This window comes from Salarias fasciatus, chromosome 18 (genome assembly GCF_902148845.1).
Source record: "Salarias fasciatus chromosome 18, fSalaFa1.1, whole genome shotgun sequence".
In the NCBI taxonomy this organism is placed as follows: Eukaryota; Metazoa; Chordata; class Actinopteri; order Blenniiformes; family Blenniidae; genus Salarias; species Salarias fasciatus.
The window spans coordinates 14,075,673-14,093,749 of NC_043762.1; the positions used below are offsets into that span (position 1 = coordinate 14,075,673).

General features: G+C 39.2%; 2 protein-coding genes across 2 annotated transcripts; both read right to left on the reverse strand.

The window, feature by feature from the left end:
* Positions 1 to 102: 102 nt before the first annotated feature.
* Positions 103 to 7,856, reverse strand: cacybp (calcyclin binding protein). The gene is made up of 6 exons (XM_030115869.1): positions 7,758 to 7,856; positions 5,885 to 6,095; positions 4,035 to 4,131; positions 3,850 to 3,949; positions 1,257 to 1,351; positions 103 to 1,106 (listed from the first exon to the last, which is right to left on the reverse strand). The coding sequence occupies exons 1-6, from the start codon at positions 7,773 to 7,775 to the stop codon at positions 944 to 946; spliced, it is 684 nt and encodes a 227-aa protein (XP_029971729.1). The 5' UTR covers positions 7,776 to 7,856; the 3' UTR covers positions 103 to 943.
* A 1,747-nt stretch (positions 7,857 to 9,603) lies between these two features.
* mrps14 (mitochondrial ribosomal protein S14) lies at positions 9,604 to 12,639 on the reverse strand. Its single transcript, XM_030115186.1, has 3 exons — positions 12,551 to 12,639; positions 10,952 to 11,116; positions 9,604 to 9,990 (listed from the first exon to the last, which is right to left on the reverse strand). Exons 1-3 carry the CDS (start codon positions 12,617 to 12,619, stop codon positions 9,808 to 9,810), a joined length of 417 nt encoding a protein of 138 aa, XP_029971046.1. The 5' UTR covers positions 12,620 to 12,639; the 3' UTR covers positions 9,604 to 9,807.
* Positions 12,640 to 18,077: the final 5,438 nt, after the last annotated feature.

Genomic DNA, 18,077 nt, shown 5'->3' on the forward strand with positions numbered 1-18,077 from the left:
CAGCAAACCTGAAATATGTTTAGAGAGTGTTAAAGTCTGTTGTGCTTTAACTTTCGTTTGCATCGTGAGGCTGAGAACAAAGCAATAAAAGACTGACAGGAATAAATTCAACACATTTATTGGAAGTGCATGAACAACCTGATGGCGAGCATCGGCATGATCAGGGTGACAACAGCAGGTCGACACTGACATTCGTTTGCAAAAAATGTTGGACGAACAAAGAGAATAACGCTGCCGTACAGAGAGTATAGCGGAAGATCCTTCACGTGCACAGAAATGACAGATGAGGAATTACAACGAAGAGTATCAGGACATTACACTTGAGCAAAGTCCTTAACACAGACGCATGCAGTAACATTAGTTCTACTGGCATCGCTGCGATTATTTATTGTACTTATGGAATGATTCAAAATGAAAGGCTGCTGCAGGAATGTGAGCCAGACTTGGAAAACTTACATCTGAAAACTTTTAACAGCTCAGTTTAGCTGCACTGAAGACAAGAACATTATATTCACCAACTACATTGAAGTCCGACCGAAACCATGAAGTCTGCCTGAAACAAATGAATGACGAGCTGCAGAGACAAGTGCATGTTGACTCTTTAACCCTTTCAACATGACGTAGCTGAAAAGTAAGACATAAACGAATGGAATTCACACATCAAGCTGAATATGTTCAGGAAAACAGACCTCTTTCCTCAGAGTTGGAATCCAACATCAGCATTGAGAGAAATATGTGTCGAGGCTGCCACCTGCTGGCAGAAGCCCTCATATCTCTACAAGCGTTTTCCTCTCATCTCGACGCATTATGGCCAAAGAATAAAATTTCAGATGCTCATTCAGAGCTGGAAATGTTCCTGCATATAGTTTTCTTTATTTCATATGTCAGTTGGAATATTTAATGTCTCAATGGACTCGGATCCTATTTGGTCCTGCTGCAGGGATCAGAAGTCCATCATGTTATCTCCTTTCAGTTTCTTGTCCTGGGACTCGGACCAGGCTTTGTTGATGGTTCTCTTCATCTCGTCGTCTCCCTCGGCGTAGATCTTCTTCAGCATGTTCATCAGGCCATCGCTGGGGTCTGCGTTGTCATCCATGGTGGGTTTTCTGTTGAGAAGCGAAGGGAATAGGACTCTGGTATGTTGTAACACATTGAGTGAGCAATCTTTTCTATTGTGAAGTAATTCTTTAAAACATGCAGGCACGTTGAAAATGTCAAAATCCACACAACTTCAGTTAAAACCCCGTTTGTCTTACTCTTTCTCTTTAGCCTGCTTCTCCACCGCTGTAAGGCACTCCCACTTCTTTGACGTCTGCTTCTTGCACATGATCAAGACCATGTCAGTTTTTATCTGTCAGGGGAGGAAAGATAGTTTGAAGGCTTTCAGAAGACAAATATTACCTTATCTGCTGCAGCAGGTCGGGGATCTGTATCTTTCACAGCCAAACAAAACAATTACCCCTCCGCCTCACTTCATCTCCACAGCTCAGCCTCAGCAGTCCCTCTGATCTCTTCACTTTCCATCCTCTCTAAACTGATTATTTGCAATTTAAAAAAACAAACAAAAAAAAAAAACCCAATCATTTCTGCATTGATTTTATTTCAAAGCTGCTTCTTTTTAATTCACCCATACCGGTAAGCCAAGCACAGGCTGAAGGTCAGAGTCTCAACAACCTGGCCCTGCAGGGGAAGGTGACACAGCAGGACGGGATGCATATTAAAAATAAGGGTCACGTTTCTCATTTGGCACTGAAAGGTAAGAGTCACGGGTCCACAGAGGATGATAGTGGTTTCTGTTTCGGTCAGAGATTATACAAAATCCAAGGTCCGTTTAGGGCCTTGTTGTATGGAGATACTTTGATTTCCTCACACAGTAAAAAAACAAGCGCTGTTTGTAAGGTGAACTGCAGTCTTGTCAGGAATTACTTTGTGGGATTTCTTGACTTATTGAGGTGTTTCAGATAATCAGATGTGTTGTGCAGAGAATGCATTAGTATAAAGATCAATACAGCCAATTGGCCTATTTTTCTACTGTTTTCATCCACATAATAGCAGGAACATCTCAGCTTTCTGAGACGCAGAAAAGGTGAGTGGCTGATTTCTGCATGTGTGAAGCCCGGAGGAGGATGAAGAGGTGTGAAGGTATTCAGGGGTTGTGCTGATTTATTCTATATTCAAGGCACCGTCAACCAGTGTGGCGACCACAGAATCCTGCAGCGATACGGAATCGCATCTGGTTTGTGTTCTGAATGACAATCATTCATTTTTCAACAAGAAAGCGAACTCAAACACACCTCCAGGCGATGTCAGGACTATCTGACCAAGAAAGAGTGATGGAGTATTGCCTCAGATGACCTGACTCCCCACAATCTCCTGACATTTCCCACACCGAGATGGTTTGGGACGAGTAGGACTGCAGGGTGAAGGCAAAGCAGCCAACGAGCGCTCAGCACTTCTGGGAACTACTTGAAGACTACTGGAAAACCATTTCAGGAGCCGACCTCATGAAGCAAACTGACAAACTGACTTTGATGTCTTCAGTATTTTACCAAATAAAAAAGAAAGTCATTGAATGAGAAGGCGTGTACAAAATTTACAACTGTTACTCTGTGAAAGAGGACCGAACCGTGAACAATGAATCAACATTCAGACCCTGATTTAAGATGAACACAGTAAATTACAAGTGAAACACTTTATTAGTACTGGTGAGGTTTGCTTATTTCAGCCTGACAAATAATCAATCCCAGGATGACTCACAGCCTGAGTAAATCTCTGCTGAGCGAGAATGACTCAAGACATCCTTTATCCAAAAATACAAAGACCTCTTCAGACCCGAAGTGCAGATGCGAGGAGCAGAGGACATGTGTGCTGCTGTACATGTGAGGCCAAAATAAATCATCATTCTCAGATGCGCCTGCATCTCAGAAACAAATCAATACTTCACAGTTCACCTTTTATGCCTCCCTTCTCGATTCTACGCATCACACGCGCAGCCGATGTTGTGGCTTTGGAGCAAGTCCAAGAAAAAGACCGCTCAGAGGTCAACTTTCACAACAGATATTGATTCCTCACACTGGGTGAGAACATTATTTTAGAGCTGTCAAAATTTTAGTTTGCTGCAAGAAGAGCAAGACAACAGCCAGTCACATGTTTCAGAGATATATGGAACAAGTGAAGTATTTTAGAGAAGAGATGTTCCAACACACCAGCTTCCAGCAACGACTGTTGCTCCAAGCTCGCGATCGAACTGATGCATGTAAATTGTTTATTGTTGGCTAAACTGGGGGAGGGAAGAGGAAAGCTGATGTGTTTATCGTCTGGCACAGTTGGACCTTACCTCGAATCGACTAATATGTTCATCACTGTTGTGAGGTTAAAACATTTACGCAGTGAAAATCATTAAGGGTTCATTAACAAATGTGATAACGGCTTTGTTTTGTGTTGCACTGATGGTGGAGTCGCTTCGCCATGCAGTTTGTGGCATGAAATGGAAACAGTGTGTGTGACGGAGTTAATCGACCATTTCCATGGCAATTATCACCTTACAATGGTGCTTGATAGTTGCTGCTACTCACGACAGCAGATGTGTCAGTAGTACTTCAAGTTGCCATCTTGTTTGCAGCGCATGAGAATTAAAATTAAAAGTTGGTGGTTTGTGAAGATGTGCTCAAAAATGCAGCTACCAAGTCTGTTCTATCCAGAATGTGGCTGAAAACTCATGAACACTCATTATTTAAAATGTACAGCCCTGATTTTAAAGTACAGGAAGCAGTCGCGGAAGCAAAGGTAATAGATGAAGAACAAACCTAACTGTCCTCGTAAAGTTAAGCATGTATGAATTGCATTCACCTTTCTGTAGCTCTCCTTCTCATCGATCGGATACAAGAGGTTGAGAACCGTCATCTGATGGTTTTTTCCATCCAGGTCCTTAATGAGCACAGAAAACGACCTGCAACAGACACCATGGGCACATTACATGTGGTAGCACATGAGGAGTAAATACAGTGAAGATTATATAAGTATTAAAATCTTACTTTTCCGTAAAGTTGACTTCCACATTTTCTGCTGGGATTTTGTGCACGTTTTTCAGGGCGAGGTAAATTTTGACAAATTTCTCAGACTGGTCCCACGCTGTATGAAAGAGAGAAAGGGAGAAGAAATCTCAGAATGCGTAGCACACCACAACATTACATTGCAGCAGTATGAGGTATTGCAAATTTATTGTGATATCAACAAGACTGAATGAGGGCTGCAATAACAGATCACAAAAAAAAAGCTTGTTTAAAGTATCGATAACAAATTTTATCAGACTTGTTTTATGTGATCGACATGTGGCAGAGAAATTTATGTCACCGGCAGAGTTTTGCTGATGACAGAACCAAATACCTTCTTTTTTAAAATGTTGAATTCCTGTATTTTTGATACCAGAGGTAGTTTTCACACATGGCACATATAACAAGAAATTGCAGAAAGTGCAAATGTACATGGTGCAAAAAAAAAAAAAAAAAAAGTAACAGTGGCTGTATGTGTGGTAAAAGAAAAAGTACTAGTGTCACATGTTTTGGTTTTAGGGGAAAAAGTGAGTTGAACGGAAAGAAGCAGAGGCGGTGTTTATCAAGGAAACTTCTGTAGTGTGAAAGTAGTTTCACAAACTAAGTGCGTGACATGCAAGCTTTGCAAAATTTGGACGAAACGGCGTGAAAACACCGTGTCGTCTGTGGGAATGAAGAAGATCAACTGCAGAGTAAAGTCAATACAGTATATGTGTGAGGAAAGTAACGTAGCATTCAATAGACATACTGACACTCCACGATGAGGGTCATTCATTACTGAGGAATAATTTGGAGTAATTCTCTGAATTTTCAACCCCTTCAACCATGTATTTTTGTTTTTTCCCCCCTAAACAGCAGACACATAGTTATGATTCAGGCAGCATACAGGCACACTAAAATTTAAGACTACATATAAAGTCTGAGTGAAGACTGCGCTGTATAGAACAGGAGTGAGGCAGTAATTTATTACTGGGACAAGTCCTGGAACGAACAAAAAGAAAATAATTGCCTTAAGTCGTTCAATCAGTGCATATACATCAGACTTTTATTCCTGTTTAAATCCAAATAAAGCTTAATTCCACTCTAAAATGGCCATGTAAATGCCTGAAAACTTTGTTCGTAATTAAATTTAAATCCAGATAACTTGGCCAGTTTGTCACCTAATTTACAAGTATACCTAAATTAGGCGACTTTACTTCAGCCTTTCTGCGCATGCTTGTCCATCGTGATGATACAATATTCCAAGATGGCGGCCTGCGGTTCAACTTGTACAGAGACGATTTATTTAACAGAAGCCTCAGAAGAAATGGATATGGACCGAATGAACGGGCACATAACAATGTAGACATTTTCAACGTTATAGAATCAAAGTTAATCGAGAACAAAGAGGAGGAAAAACCGCCGACACCGGGTTTATTTACTTCCGGGAGACTTAAGTACGTCACGGCCACCCCTGGCCAATCAGAACGCTTTGCAGCCCCCAGCGTTAGAGAGGATTTAATCTTTCATTTTTTTCCCTAAGTAAACATGAAGCTCATGATTTGCTTGGTTCAGAATAAACCAATTCCGAATTAAAAACACCATGTAACCACACTCAATACACTTTTGATCTTTCTCAATGCAGGTGTATTGTATGTACATCTTTTTTTTTTCATTTTAACAGGATATTCAACAAGTATCCGTTTGTTCCTGACAATCCGTGTTTTTGTTAACTCGGGGGTAGAAACAGCAAAAAAAAAAAAAAAAATATCTGTAATCCTAATCTAAATCCAAAAACACATCAACAAATTATGCAGAAGTGTTTATTCACTAGGGACAGAATACCATCTTACCGTAGCTGGTAATTTTGACTGTGTATGCTGCTTTAGAGGCTGCAGATGGATCCGCCTCTCTCTTGGCCTGGAGCTCTTTCTGTTGTCTTTTGGTTGCAAGCTCCTTTTCCACCTTCTTCTGCTCTTGTTTTAACACTTCCTGCACTCTTTTCCTCTCTGCCTTCTCCAGGATGGAGCCCAGCTCCTGCAAGTCTGCCTCCAACTGGCTGATCTGAGTTGAAGAAAAATTAGACATGAAGAAATATGCATTCCTGATTTAAACATGCTTCAAGAGGATACTGCATTTACAAATCCTGTAGCCATATTTTCAAGTATATTCATTACAGTACTGGCCAGAAAAGCTAAATTGGAGGTGAATATCTAGGGAACCAAAACACACTTTCATCAGAGCAAAGAAACAGTTAAACAGGGAAAGATGGACAGTTTAAAATGATCTTCAAGTAATTCTCATATAAATCCAACTGCAAAATACTTAAGTGGGGCAATAAAGTATTCTGTCAGCCACCGATTGTTCAAGTTCTCACACCTGAAATGATGACAGAGGTTTGTATTTTTCATCATAAGACACACCAGTCCACAGTTGAAGTTTAACTGTGATGCAAATGACAAACTGTCACCATTTTAAGAGGGAGAACTTCTACAATCGGTGGCCGACTAAATGTTTTTTTTTTTTTGACCCACTGTGAATGCTGATTTGCAAAACAGATTTATCCAAACTTAAAAATTTGAATGAAAAGTGAAAGTGAAAGCAAGCTGGTGCAGAAAACCTCCATTCTCGTTTGTCTCTGGGATCTCGTATCCAAACACCTCTGGAGTAAATGTGTGAATGCTAATGATTAAAGAAGTAATTTAAAATCAATATAAAAAGACAGGCAATGGAAGTGAAGTTAACATTAACAGAACACTAATTACAAGTGCAAAACCTTGAAGTAGCGCTCAGTTTCAAAGCTGGTGATCACTGCTTCAAATAAATACATGGACAACATTATCCAGCAGGAAAGTTGTAAAAGTAATGTAACAATAATACCTTGTCATGTTTATATAATAGGTTTTTAATATATTCAGTGTTGTTTACATTTTATGCTACGCTCCACTTGCTGTTACAACACTGCACACTTCCCCATTGTGGCACAGAAAAGGAATATTTTATCTTATCTTTGAGCTTAAATTTTTATAAATTCACATTACATCATGTTTTGAACTGTTTAATTGTAGGAAATCTGAGAATTTCACTGAAAATGAAATATTAAGTGATTCTTAATAATTCATTTGCATTCGTCAATCTAATAATCTGAACATCACTGTTGGACTGACTCATGTGTTTCAGTTTCAACTCACTGAAAGTGAGTTAGCAGACCAACAGGCGAACACAAAGCTGACTATAAGAAGGAAATCTGCAGATCTACATGCATCCGTCCTCAATCAGTGACATAGTACGTGTTGGCAGCATCGATACATCGTACACAACAAGGACTTATAAAGCTTTCTGTCTTCCTCGGAGACTGGAACCGTTTCTACATACAAAAACTTGACTGCGGTACATAGAAGGTTCTGGAAGATGCTATACAAGGCTAAACGCAATCGCCGAAGTTGGCTACTGAGATACTGACAACTACCCATTGCATTTAGGTTATTACGTCTTTTTTTAAAGCCAACAAGCAACCGTTTGGGTTTCATTTTGAACAGAAACAGAAATAAAACTAGCTGACAGCACTGGACGCACACAGTGCCTTGCTAGTTATGGTTAGCTAAGTTAGCAATTGCTTTCAGTATCTTCACCTAAATACAGCAACAATAACAAAAAAAAAAAAACCTCTGTCAAGCCGAGTATATTTGAAGCATGAAATAAACTTATAAAAATGTCTCTGTTTACCTGTTCGGTTAAATCCATGTCGTTAAAGAGTATTGTTCAGCATAAAGCGCGCAAGTGATGTGTGACTCTGCCGGACACTCAGCTTCTTCTTTCTTAACGTGACACGAGGTCGACGAATCCCGCTGAAGACACGCCACCCCCACCTACTGGTTAAAGGTGTCTCCTGCAGGTAATTTCACTATTGAATGAATGACTTGTCGTCAGTGCAATGCAACCAAAAATTAAAACACATTTTATAACGACTAACTGAAGAGAACAGAGATTACTTGAAAAGAAGTCGACAGAAATGAAATCTTTGCTTTCAAGTTAAATCTAGCTTTATTCTACCAATTGAAATCATTTGCCAATATCCTTTAATCTATGTATAATCATATTCCATTCATTATTCCCAACCTTTCCTTAAATCATTACTAATTCAATACGAAATAAAAGACGGATTTCCTAATACCAGATTTAACTATTTGAAATATCTGCCAATAGATTGTTTTGTGAGCATTTTTAAGAAAAGTTTTCTCAAGGGCTCATCTGTCAAGCACTTACAGAAATCAACTCCACACGCTGAAATAAAACCTTCTTTTAAATGAATGAAAAAATGTTTGTCTTTTGTTGTTGAACTATCTTTTTCTCAAATTATACCGCATTGACTCTGTAACAGAGCAGTTTTTTTTTATATCAAATTGATCTATTTATATTTCTGAACTTGACTGATTGTTTTAAATTTCACCAGATCCATACATTTAAATACATGTGACATTAAGAGCATTGTAAAATATTCTTACAGCCTTCTTTTGAAATAGGCACTTGGCTGATAGTTGCAGATTTGTAATGTTTCCTCCAAGTCCTGCACAGTTCAGCTGAAACACCACCAGTGAGTGATAGGGAACAGAATTCTTCTGCTTTTCAAAGAACTGAAATGTTTTTGTTTTTTTTTTGCTTGTCTTTTTCAGAAATAATGGATAACATGTTTCCAGATTTTGTTGTGTAATAAACTTGTATATTAACAGCTGAACTGTCATCTCTAATTATTTCATAGTTCAAAGTTCTCAATCACTGTGACATATTTCTCCTTCTGCGGTTAAAAAGTCTGTTGAGTGGATATAGTTCTGCATCGTATTTAAATTCATAATGTAACCTTTTCATTTCAGCAAACTGTTTATCTTTATTGCATTTGTCTTTCAGATGTACCATTTACTGGTATTTGTTACTTTTCTATTTAAAATTTGGTTGCTTAAAATATGAATAAAAAAAAACTAGTCAAGAAAACCTGATAATACAGTATAACCATGACAGATGAATTTTTGAGCCTTGAGCTGTTAATGACAGTTTAACAAAGGTTAGTATTTTTGCAACTTTGAAAAAGTTCAACTTCTCATTTTTAATCTGAATTTGACTGTGAGCTTTGTATGTTGTATTGAGTGTGATGCTGTGTTCAGATCAAGTTATTTTGTTGGAGCCCAATTCAATAAAAGCAATTATACAAATGCAGCTTCTGGAGTTGATTTAGATTTTCAGCATCCGATGTCTCATGTCACATTATGGTATAGCAGCCTCATGGCGGGTGCTGTGCTATCAGGATTCTTCATATGGATTATTCCATGAAAAAAACATTAAAGTAACTATAGAACAAAGAATTCAGTGAAACAAAAAATACAGAAAAAAAGAATATGGGGCTTTTGTGTTGATAGTTTTGCTAGAAAAAAATATTTTCCAGTAACATTAAACAATTTTCTTTGAGGCAACTTTTTTTAAACCACAAGTGAAAGAAAGAAAAAAAAAGCATGAACACATGAAAGCACTATGAGACATTCCTGGTCTGTGTATCAATGAAGTTATGACACTGATAATGTCTGATATTTATTCATTTATTTGTGAGATCAGACAGATAAATAGGCATTTTTGCCTCTCAGGAGTCACATTAACATTATTCCTCAAGTTTACACAAACAATGAGCTTCAGCAACTGGAAGCCTGAAACGATCTTCCTTTAGAGGTGTGTGAAATGCTGATGTCCATCCCTTCAGCTCATAAAACTACAGAAACAGTCCATTCATTCACCACCTCGCTCTCAGAATTCCAGACATCTGACTGTGGTCGGCGAGATGTCGGAAGACGATCCGGCTCAGTCTCCATCGCCGCTTCACCCCTCGAGGACGGGATGTCATCACACACCTGTTCCGTATCCTGACAGGGCAGCTGTCCCGAGGCAGCGCTGCAATCTCCTTGTCTGCTATTTCCTGCAAAGGCATGAACAACAAGCTGAACTCGAACTCTTACTCCTAACTGGTATTTAGTATCGTAGTATTTAGTATAATATGAACGATTTCCATCACGACCGAGATTTATTTATTTGGCTAAAAGTTTTAACCTCTTTTACCTAATTTTGATCAAGAATTTTACCTGTTATTTAGTAATTACAACATTTGATCTTTTATTAGATTAACTTTGATTTTGCTTACTTAAAACATTTTTTTGATTAATTTTTCCCCAAGTGTTCTGTATTTTATCTACTTCTGGTCAATGGTCACTCCTATTTAACTTCTAAACACTTGTATTACTATCCCGTTACAAATGAGGACATGCACACCTCATTAACATCATGCCGTTTATGATCAATTAGAATAAATCCAGTTAGGTTAAGAAAAGGTCTAAAGGTCTTAAGTTTCATGCTTTTTGTACTTCATATGATTAACAATGATATTGGATATCTGTTTTATCTATTATTTCTGACAAATCCACCTGGTTGCTGTATTTACAACATGTGAAAAAAAAAACCACACTTCACATTGCTTAGATATGCAAAATAGAAAATATCATTCTTACAAGAGACATTTTAATTATCCGCAAATTCCCACTAGTGAGGCAAAGTGCAGGGACTTTAAAGAGCTATAAAACCACTGAAAGTTAACATGAAACTAATGAAGCAGAACATTTCAACTCCGCTGTTCCTGTTGGAAAAAAATTCTTCTGGTGTTGGGCAACAGCACAGTGGCAATAAAAACGTTAAAAGTCTGTATCTCATAAATATTAATAAAATAACTCATTGAGAATTCAACAGATGGTGCAGATGACAAGTTCTTTTCAAAATGTACACATCCGGACAAAAAATAAATAAATAAAAGCCCAAGGGCAAACATATGCAGCAGAATTATGCAGAACATCCATTGTTGAGTCACTCGTAAACACACTGGAGTCTACCTGAAGCTCTTTGGGCAGGATGGTGTTCTTTCTCAGCGCGTTGATCCGTAACCTCTCATCCGCGTAGTCAAAAGCCATCTGTCTTCTCTTGACGTCCCTCAGCATCCTCCAGTCGACATAGTACCCTCTGACCTGCTCCACCGCTCCCCAGCAGCTCCTCAGGGCCTGCACACAGTGTTCTTGCAGTCACTAACAGCTGGAAGTAAACCTGAGTATCACACAGACTATGGGAGAATCTGAGATCTGAGCCACACAGACCAGAAAGTTACATGCAATCTTTGATTCCAGCAACATTCAGTACCCTTGACTCTGTACAGCAGTGACTGGAAATTCAGTGACTGTTCTGTGCTTTAGTGTGATTGTTTAGCACACCAATGCAGCAAAAAAAAAGAAATGGACAATCAGCTTTAATAAATGCATTAAAAATATAGACAAATAAACCAACGACAAAAAAACCTATTAGAAACCAATCAGAAATTATGGAGAGAGTATGTTAAATTATATCCACAAACATTAAGGTGCAAAAATGTGTGGATACAAAATAATACAATCTATTTAATGTCTGCCAGCATTTTGTAATTTGCTCCAAACAATAGTTATTATAGGAAGTATCAAGGCAGCTCTACAGAGTCAATTGAAATGTAAAAGACTCTTTTGAGGAGCTCATTCTGGCTATTGGCTAGTTTATGTGATTTACAAAAAAAATGAAACTGTAGATGAAAACAGACTCGATCATAAAGCTCACAGTCTGCGCTGCATTTACTAATCCATCCACTTATCCAGACACTAAATAAAGCCAGCATTCAAAGTGATTATTACAACTTTTATAGCATTAGAAACCATGTCTGCAGTCGAAATGGATCAAATTACACAGAACATGCAAAGCTGGTGTCGAGCCTCAGATTTCTAAGCTTACACAGTTTGTGTCAGATGTTTGTGGATGATGGATACGATCCACAGATTGCGTTCCCCTGAACTATAAGGTTTATTACTTACTCAGGGTTAGATGACCTTTTAACAAAATGCACAGGCACAAGCACATCTATAGATTGAGAAAGTATAATTTTGAGCGATTGATGGATTGTGCACCATTGGGAAAATGTGCAGCGCGATCGACAGATCTTAAATTGCGAAAATTCGCCCAAATTTACGAGCTTTGCTAATATATTATCTACTCAGATTACTGTGAATGTGGCTCGACAAAGTGTCGTGACGAGTAGGTTTTGTTACCTCTGTATCCGCTTTCAAATAATCACATTCATCGTGTAAGTTTATTTGACCCTTACAGCCTCTTGTGCTCGAGGTTGCAACGCTTGCAAAGCCTGTGCTGCACATCACATCATGACTGAAAACAGTACGACGCGAAGTCGCCACACAGAATTCCTTGGAAATGTCGCAGCTGAACAATGGAAAGCGGTGAGTCGTCTTCTATTTTGGAGTCGTGTCACAGACCGATCACTAGCGTTAGCCGCATCAGACAGCTAAGACTATGACATTAAGTCTGCCGCTGTTACTGCCTCATTTATACAATTATATGAATGTAGCGCGGTGTTAATAAAGACTCTTAGACTACAAAGCATCACATTAGGATAAGGTTACCTGCTTCTGGACACAAATCGAGGAATAAAGGGCATTTAGCCCGAAACATGCTATCCTGTGCGCCGCCATGTTGATGTGTCAAATCTCAGAAGACAGGAAATGACGAGTTACAGCGCCGCCTGCTGGCCAGGAGGAAGAAGTGACCTCAATCTGCAACAATTTGAAACAAAATATATCATTTTTAGAATAACACAAGAACACAGATCAGTCAAGACGACATTGATTTATATTTGTATTTTTCTTTTTTACTACAAGTGAGTTTATGTAGCAGGATTCACATACTACAATTCACAGTGTGACACAAGAAATGAACAGAAACGTCAAGAATGGATAATAGATCAATAAAAGCTTCATTAGAATCAATATAAGCTATTGTCTCTTGGAAATCCTGAGCAAATGATAATGTCATAAAGTGTCATTTAAAAGAAATGACAGTGTCAGCAGTCCTCATCGGTCAGGGGCCCCTGACCCTCATGTGTTCAGGAAGTGTGTTCCTCAGTTGAGGATTGGAGGAACTTTAACGCTGCTTCACCTTGTTCTTTCTGATTCTGAAAGCTTGAATAAACCTGTTCTCGAGGACCTCAGGGGTCTGGAGGGTTCATATTCTATTAGTGAAACGGAGATGTATTTAGACCAGAGACAATTTAAAGCTTTATGAACATCAAATAGGATTTTGAAGTTGGACCACACAGGCAGCCAGTGCAGAGATAGAACCTCAGTTGTCCAGCCTGGTGGGGACTTCAGCTTCAGATCTGTGACACATTTTTTACTGAAACCTGTAGACCAGTTACAATAATCCAGTTTATTGTCAATAAATGCATGATAAACATTTCTGAATCTTGTTTGGTTAGAAATCCTTTAACTCTAGCAATGTTTTTCAGATGATAGATGATTGTTATTGTCTTATTGTGGTTGTTGAATTGAATTACAAACAAATTTCTGGCTTGATTGACATGGAGTCAGGATCACGACTGACCTTTAACCTGTCCTCTTTTGGGACCAAAAACAATTACCTCCTCTCCAAATGTCACAGTTAGAGGAGAAAGATGGTGGTAGGAGGGTCCAAAAAGCCAAGCATTGCTGGAGTAGCGTGTGAAACTAACTTTTATTGTCCATACAGAAGTCCAAAAAATAAGAATCTCCAACAAACGCAGAGTCCACCACGAACTCTGAAGCCAAATCCAGAGCTACTGCAGCAGAGGGCAGAGAAGCAGAAACACAGGGCAAAAACACTGCAGACATGGCATGCACAGGTGGACACTATCTGATCTACCGAGCACAGAGGGGACAGAGGAAGACACCTTGAATGAAAGGAGAGTTTGAAATAAAAGAAAAGCAGGAATTGTGAAATATGCAAAGGTAGGAAGCATGAGTTGAATGTGAATTTCAGTCTGTAGCTGTTTGAGCTATTCAAGCCGACAAGCCATTTAGTCTGTGTTGAACAGTCAGTCAGTTCTTGAAGTCATGAGTTCTGTTACTTTGCAACAACTATACATTATCTTATAGGGACTAAGCTTCTATCCATGGACTCCATACACACCCAGCATTGCCAAAAGAGACTCTCTCAATGCAGCCCACCCTTTGCTCAGGCACATGCATCCTCGGACCTCGGACACAGTGGAGCAGACATGTCTGGTTACATGTTTTTTTTGCATATATTCTTGATATCACTCTTGTAGAGTGTTTTTGTCACAACTGTGTTGTCTGTTTTTATCTCAATTTCAAAAAAAGCCCCCAACTATCCCTATATGCCTGAACAGTCAGTTTGCAGGTATGAAAATCTTGACTCTTGAAGTGATTGGACCTGCCATTCTTCTCTTATTCCCGATCGCCTGTAGGTGGCAGTGGAGCTCTGTAGTAGCTCCACTGTAGCTTCTATTCTCTCTCACCACCCAAGAGAATCAGGGTTTGTCTTCATGCTGAATCCAAACCTTGTGACTGACTGAAATCCTTTTCCTAAATCTTCTGAAACCCATCTTTGCTCCCCTGACACCCCTTAACAATGAAGCCCTTGTGTTTTAAGAAAGTACATAGATATAAAACAGTGCACTCCGGTTTCTCTTTTTGGTTCCGTGGGGTGCTGTCTGAAAAGTTTTATAGGAAGAATGAAACAACAATCGAAGCAGATTCCATAAAGGTTTTCTTAAACAATCCCCATTATTTTGAAGCCTCCGGGGACGCCTTCTTGGCTAAATATTAACACATGACAAACTCCAGGCAGCGCTTCCTCTATAAAGAGCATTTCTTGTCAGGCTGGAAATTCAGTGCAGCCCTCTGAAATAAATGATAAATGACAGGAAAGTAAGTCCTGGACTAATGCTTACACACAGTGGTATTTCTAAACCTGTCAGTCAATGTACAGTAACACTCAATATTTATTGTTACAATAGTAACAATGGCTTTTTCCCTTCGCAACCGATACTTAAAATATTCAGCTGCCTGTAATATTCTAGGATAGGAGCAACACATTCCTTCAAATCACTGTAATTGCAGAAATATGTGGTTTTCACCCACAGAAAGGTAGCTTTTGTTCAGGTATGGAGGTTTGGAAAATTCACCATTGTCATCTGACAGCAGCATTATATCATCGTTACGCAGCTTTCTGGCCCTCGGTTGGTTTTGGCCCGCAGTTCAAACCTCCTGAAGAGGCTGTTCCAAGATCACCGTGAAAGCAATTTTAATTTTTTTTTTTTTTTTTTTAAACCTATCTAAACAGAGACGTCACAGAGGGAGACGATCTGAAAGGTGACCTTCTCGGCGTTTTTCATATTCTAAAACTTGTGAAAAAATATCAGGCTGCCAGCTTCACCCAGCAGATATAAACCTTTGTGTCAGCAAGCAAAAATATCTGTGTGCTCCAGGAGCTTAGACCGTCATCAGTCAAACTTTAAAACCAATCAATAACAGCTTTTGTCTGATATATAAGCCTCTCTTGCTCATCAGGCGGCACATGCATTCTCGCCTCTTGTTTGATCCAACTCATGTATGACAATCATACAAGTCAGCTCGATAAGAAAGCAGTCGAAACACACAGTGTAGGGCATTGTGCACAACCTGGAGCATTGTTCAAGAAGCAAACAATGCTTCTTTAATGAGGTATATCTCCACGCCATAAGCAACTCTGCAGTGATTCAGTTTGACGGTATGAAGAATGACTGTTTGACTCTGCCTTGTTTCAAATTCAGCAAAAAACACCAATTAGACGCATTCAAGCTGTTGTGTGCAGCCCAAGGTGCATCGAGTCAGTGGGCTGCTTGAGAAAGAAAGATCAGCAAAGTTGGACATTACTCACAGATTATCTGTAATGCGGTTGAAAATCAAATAATCTATACTGCACACACTCAGAACTCCTCAGTGTCAATGGAAGTGACACATTACCTGACACGGGTTTTCAGTTGTTTTGAAACAAGACTCGATATCTGAAGAAAACGAAAGCTTTTCATTCTTATCACCTCATATTACACTTGATGATATAGTATAGTGGTATGTGTGCGTTGATGTGCACAGGAATGTGTAAATTTCTACATGTTTGTGTGTGACTGCATTTATTCAATCTTCTTTTAGTTATCAAAAAATAGACTTATCTAAATGGGAAAAAAAAAAAAAACCAATGAAACATTTCTGAAGCTATCAGACAAACAGCTGGTGCAGTGCTTTCTCTGTCAGTTACAAACAAAACTCTGAAGTGCAGCATCCATTGATATGAAGCTGCATTCCAGTCTCTTCATAAAGTCAGCTGCAGTTTGTAAAGTAAAATAACAAGAGTTTCTTCAGAGAATAGGCTCTGGTGTTCAGGTTGTCTCAGAAATCAGGTTACTGGGCCTCCCAGTTCTGAGAACTGCGGCTACTTGGAGTTGGAATTACGAGTTTGACCTTGGAAAAGCTTGGAAGACCCCAAGTCCAGTTTTCAACATGGCTGCATAAAGTGTGACATGTGAGGATAAACTGTGTTTTTACACTTCATAGGCCAATGACTTATACATACACCTCGGCCATGGTGCTTTCTGTAGGCATGAAGTAATAAAGACTGCTTTCTTTTCTACTGTTTATATAATTTACAGCCATATTCACAATGTTGTCTGACTTTCAGTGATGGATTTTCATAATTTCAATGAGAACTGGAATATGGCAAGTGCTGTAAAGTCATTTATAGACTATGTATGTTAACATGTCAGACTGCGTGCAACCGCACTGAAATTAAAGCTCTCACTTCCTATGCTGAAGGGACAGGTCATTAACAACTTTCACTATTCAGAATTGCTCCCAATTCAAAATTCCAAGGCCATCTGGAACGCGCTAATGTGTTTTGCATGATGGTGAGATAGTTTCCAAGGAAGCTCAAAGCCTTTCACTGAAAGTGAAGAAACTCCCTCAGAGAACAGCTCAAAGACAGTTCCTCAACTGGCATTTCACAGTCCCAGTAATCCCAGATAACCCTCTCTGTTTTCCAGTTACTGCACATCCGCTGCAGCATACAGCTGGTTTAACTTCAGCTTTCACACCCAGTCTAGAAGAACCAGCTCCCACTCCGGCCTTTTCCGCATTGTTTATGGTGCTTCCTCGTACCGAGGTTATGCGACGCTCAGCTTTCCAGGAGTGAAGCTTTCACTGCGTAGCTTGCCTTGAATGTGAATGTGAAATCACTAAATCTGCTCAAGATATAAAGCGTGTGGCCGTGGAAGAATCTCTAGTGGAAATCTGGAACTAGTCACCAAGTTCTCCTCATGTATTCATGGGTTTTCTTCCACAGTCCAAACACATGTGTTTGAGGTTATTTTGTGATTTTAAATTGTTCATAAGTGTGATGTTGATTGTGCGTAACAGCCTTTCTTTCGGTGGCTGTTCTGTGATGGACTGGCCACATATCGAAAGGCGTAACCTGCCTCTCATCTGGAAGATGGATGGATGAGGCGAACGTCATGATTCAGCTTATTTTCCTCATAATTTAACTTTTGTCTGACTGGATGGATGATTGCAATTATTTGACTGGTGTAATCATGTGGAAATAAAATTGTGTTTTTGAACATTGGATTTGTATCTCAGTCAGTGATTTATGATGTCCAAATCAATTGTGTTTATTAATGGTTGTCGTGGCTTCTCATTTACGTAGTGTTTCTTGCCAAAGTTTGATGTGCAAATGCTTGTAATCAAATATATTTCACGATTTCTATGTTTTTTTCCCTCCATATCTTGTGATGAAAGGCTTAAATTAAATGCATGGATGCAGTGACTGAAAGGAAAACAAGCTTTGCCAAAGCAGAGCACCACGATCGCAACACGTATTGCGAGAAACACGAAGCAAACGTGCCATGTTTACTCATTATCCTCACTCATTTCACAAACCCCGCAGAAGCAAAACCATTGTCATTGTTTAACAGAACTATGTAAACCTGTGGCATCAACTTATCTTTGCTAGTCTGAAAAAAATGAGAAAATGCAGAATTTGCCAGATATAGTAGCTTGCATGATGAGCAACCGGCTGCACGGCCATGATTCTTTCCAGCTGAATTCAAAGAAGCAGGGGAGG

What these genes read in the sequence shown, in the direction of transcription:
- cacybp (XM_030115869.1), bottom strand. An exon ending in AGAAGGAGAGCTACAGAAAG is followed by an intron (nt 1,352 to 3,849) that starts GTGAATGCAATT and finishes CTCCCCTGACAG; the next exon opens with ATAAAAACTGACATGGTCTT. An exon ending in AAGCAGGCTAAAGAGAAAGA is followed by an intron (nt 1,107 to 1,256) that starts GTAAGACAAACG and finishes GCTTCTCAACAG; the next exon opens with AAAACCCACCATGGATGACA.
- mrps14 (XM_030115186.1), bottom strand. Translation starts at nt 12,619, where the DNA reads ATGGCGGCGCACAGGATAGCATGTTTCGGGCTAAATGCCCTTTATTCC. An exon ending in CGATTTGTGTCCAGAAGCAG is followed by an intron (nt 11,117 to 12,550) that starts GTAACCTTATCC and finishes CACTGTGTGCAG; the next exon opens with GCCCTGAGGAGCTGCTGGGG. An exon ending in TCCTGCCCAAAGAGCTTCAG is followed by an intron (nt 9,991 to 10,951) that starts GTAGACTCCAGT and finishes ATGCCTTTGCAG; the next exon opens with GAAATAGCAGACAAGGAGAT.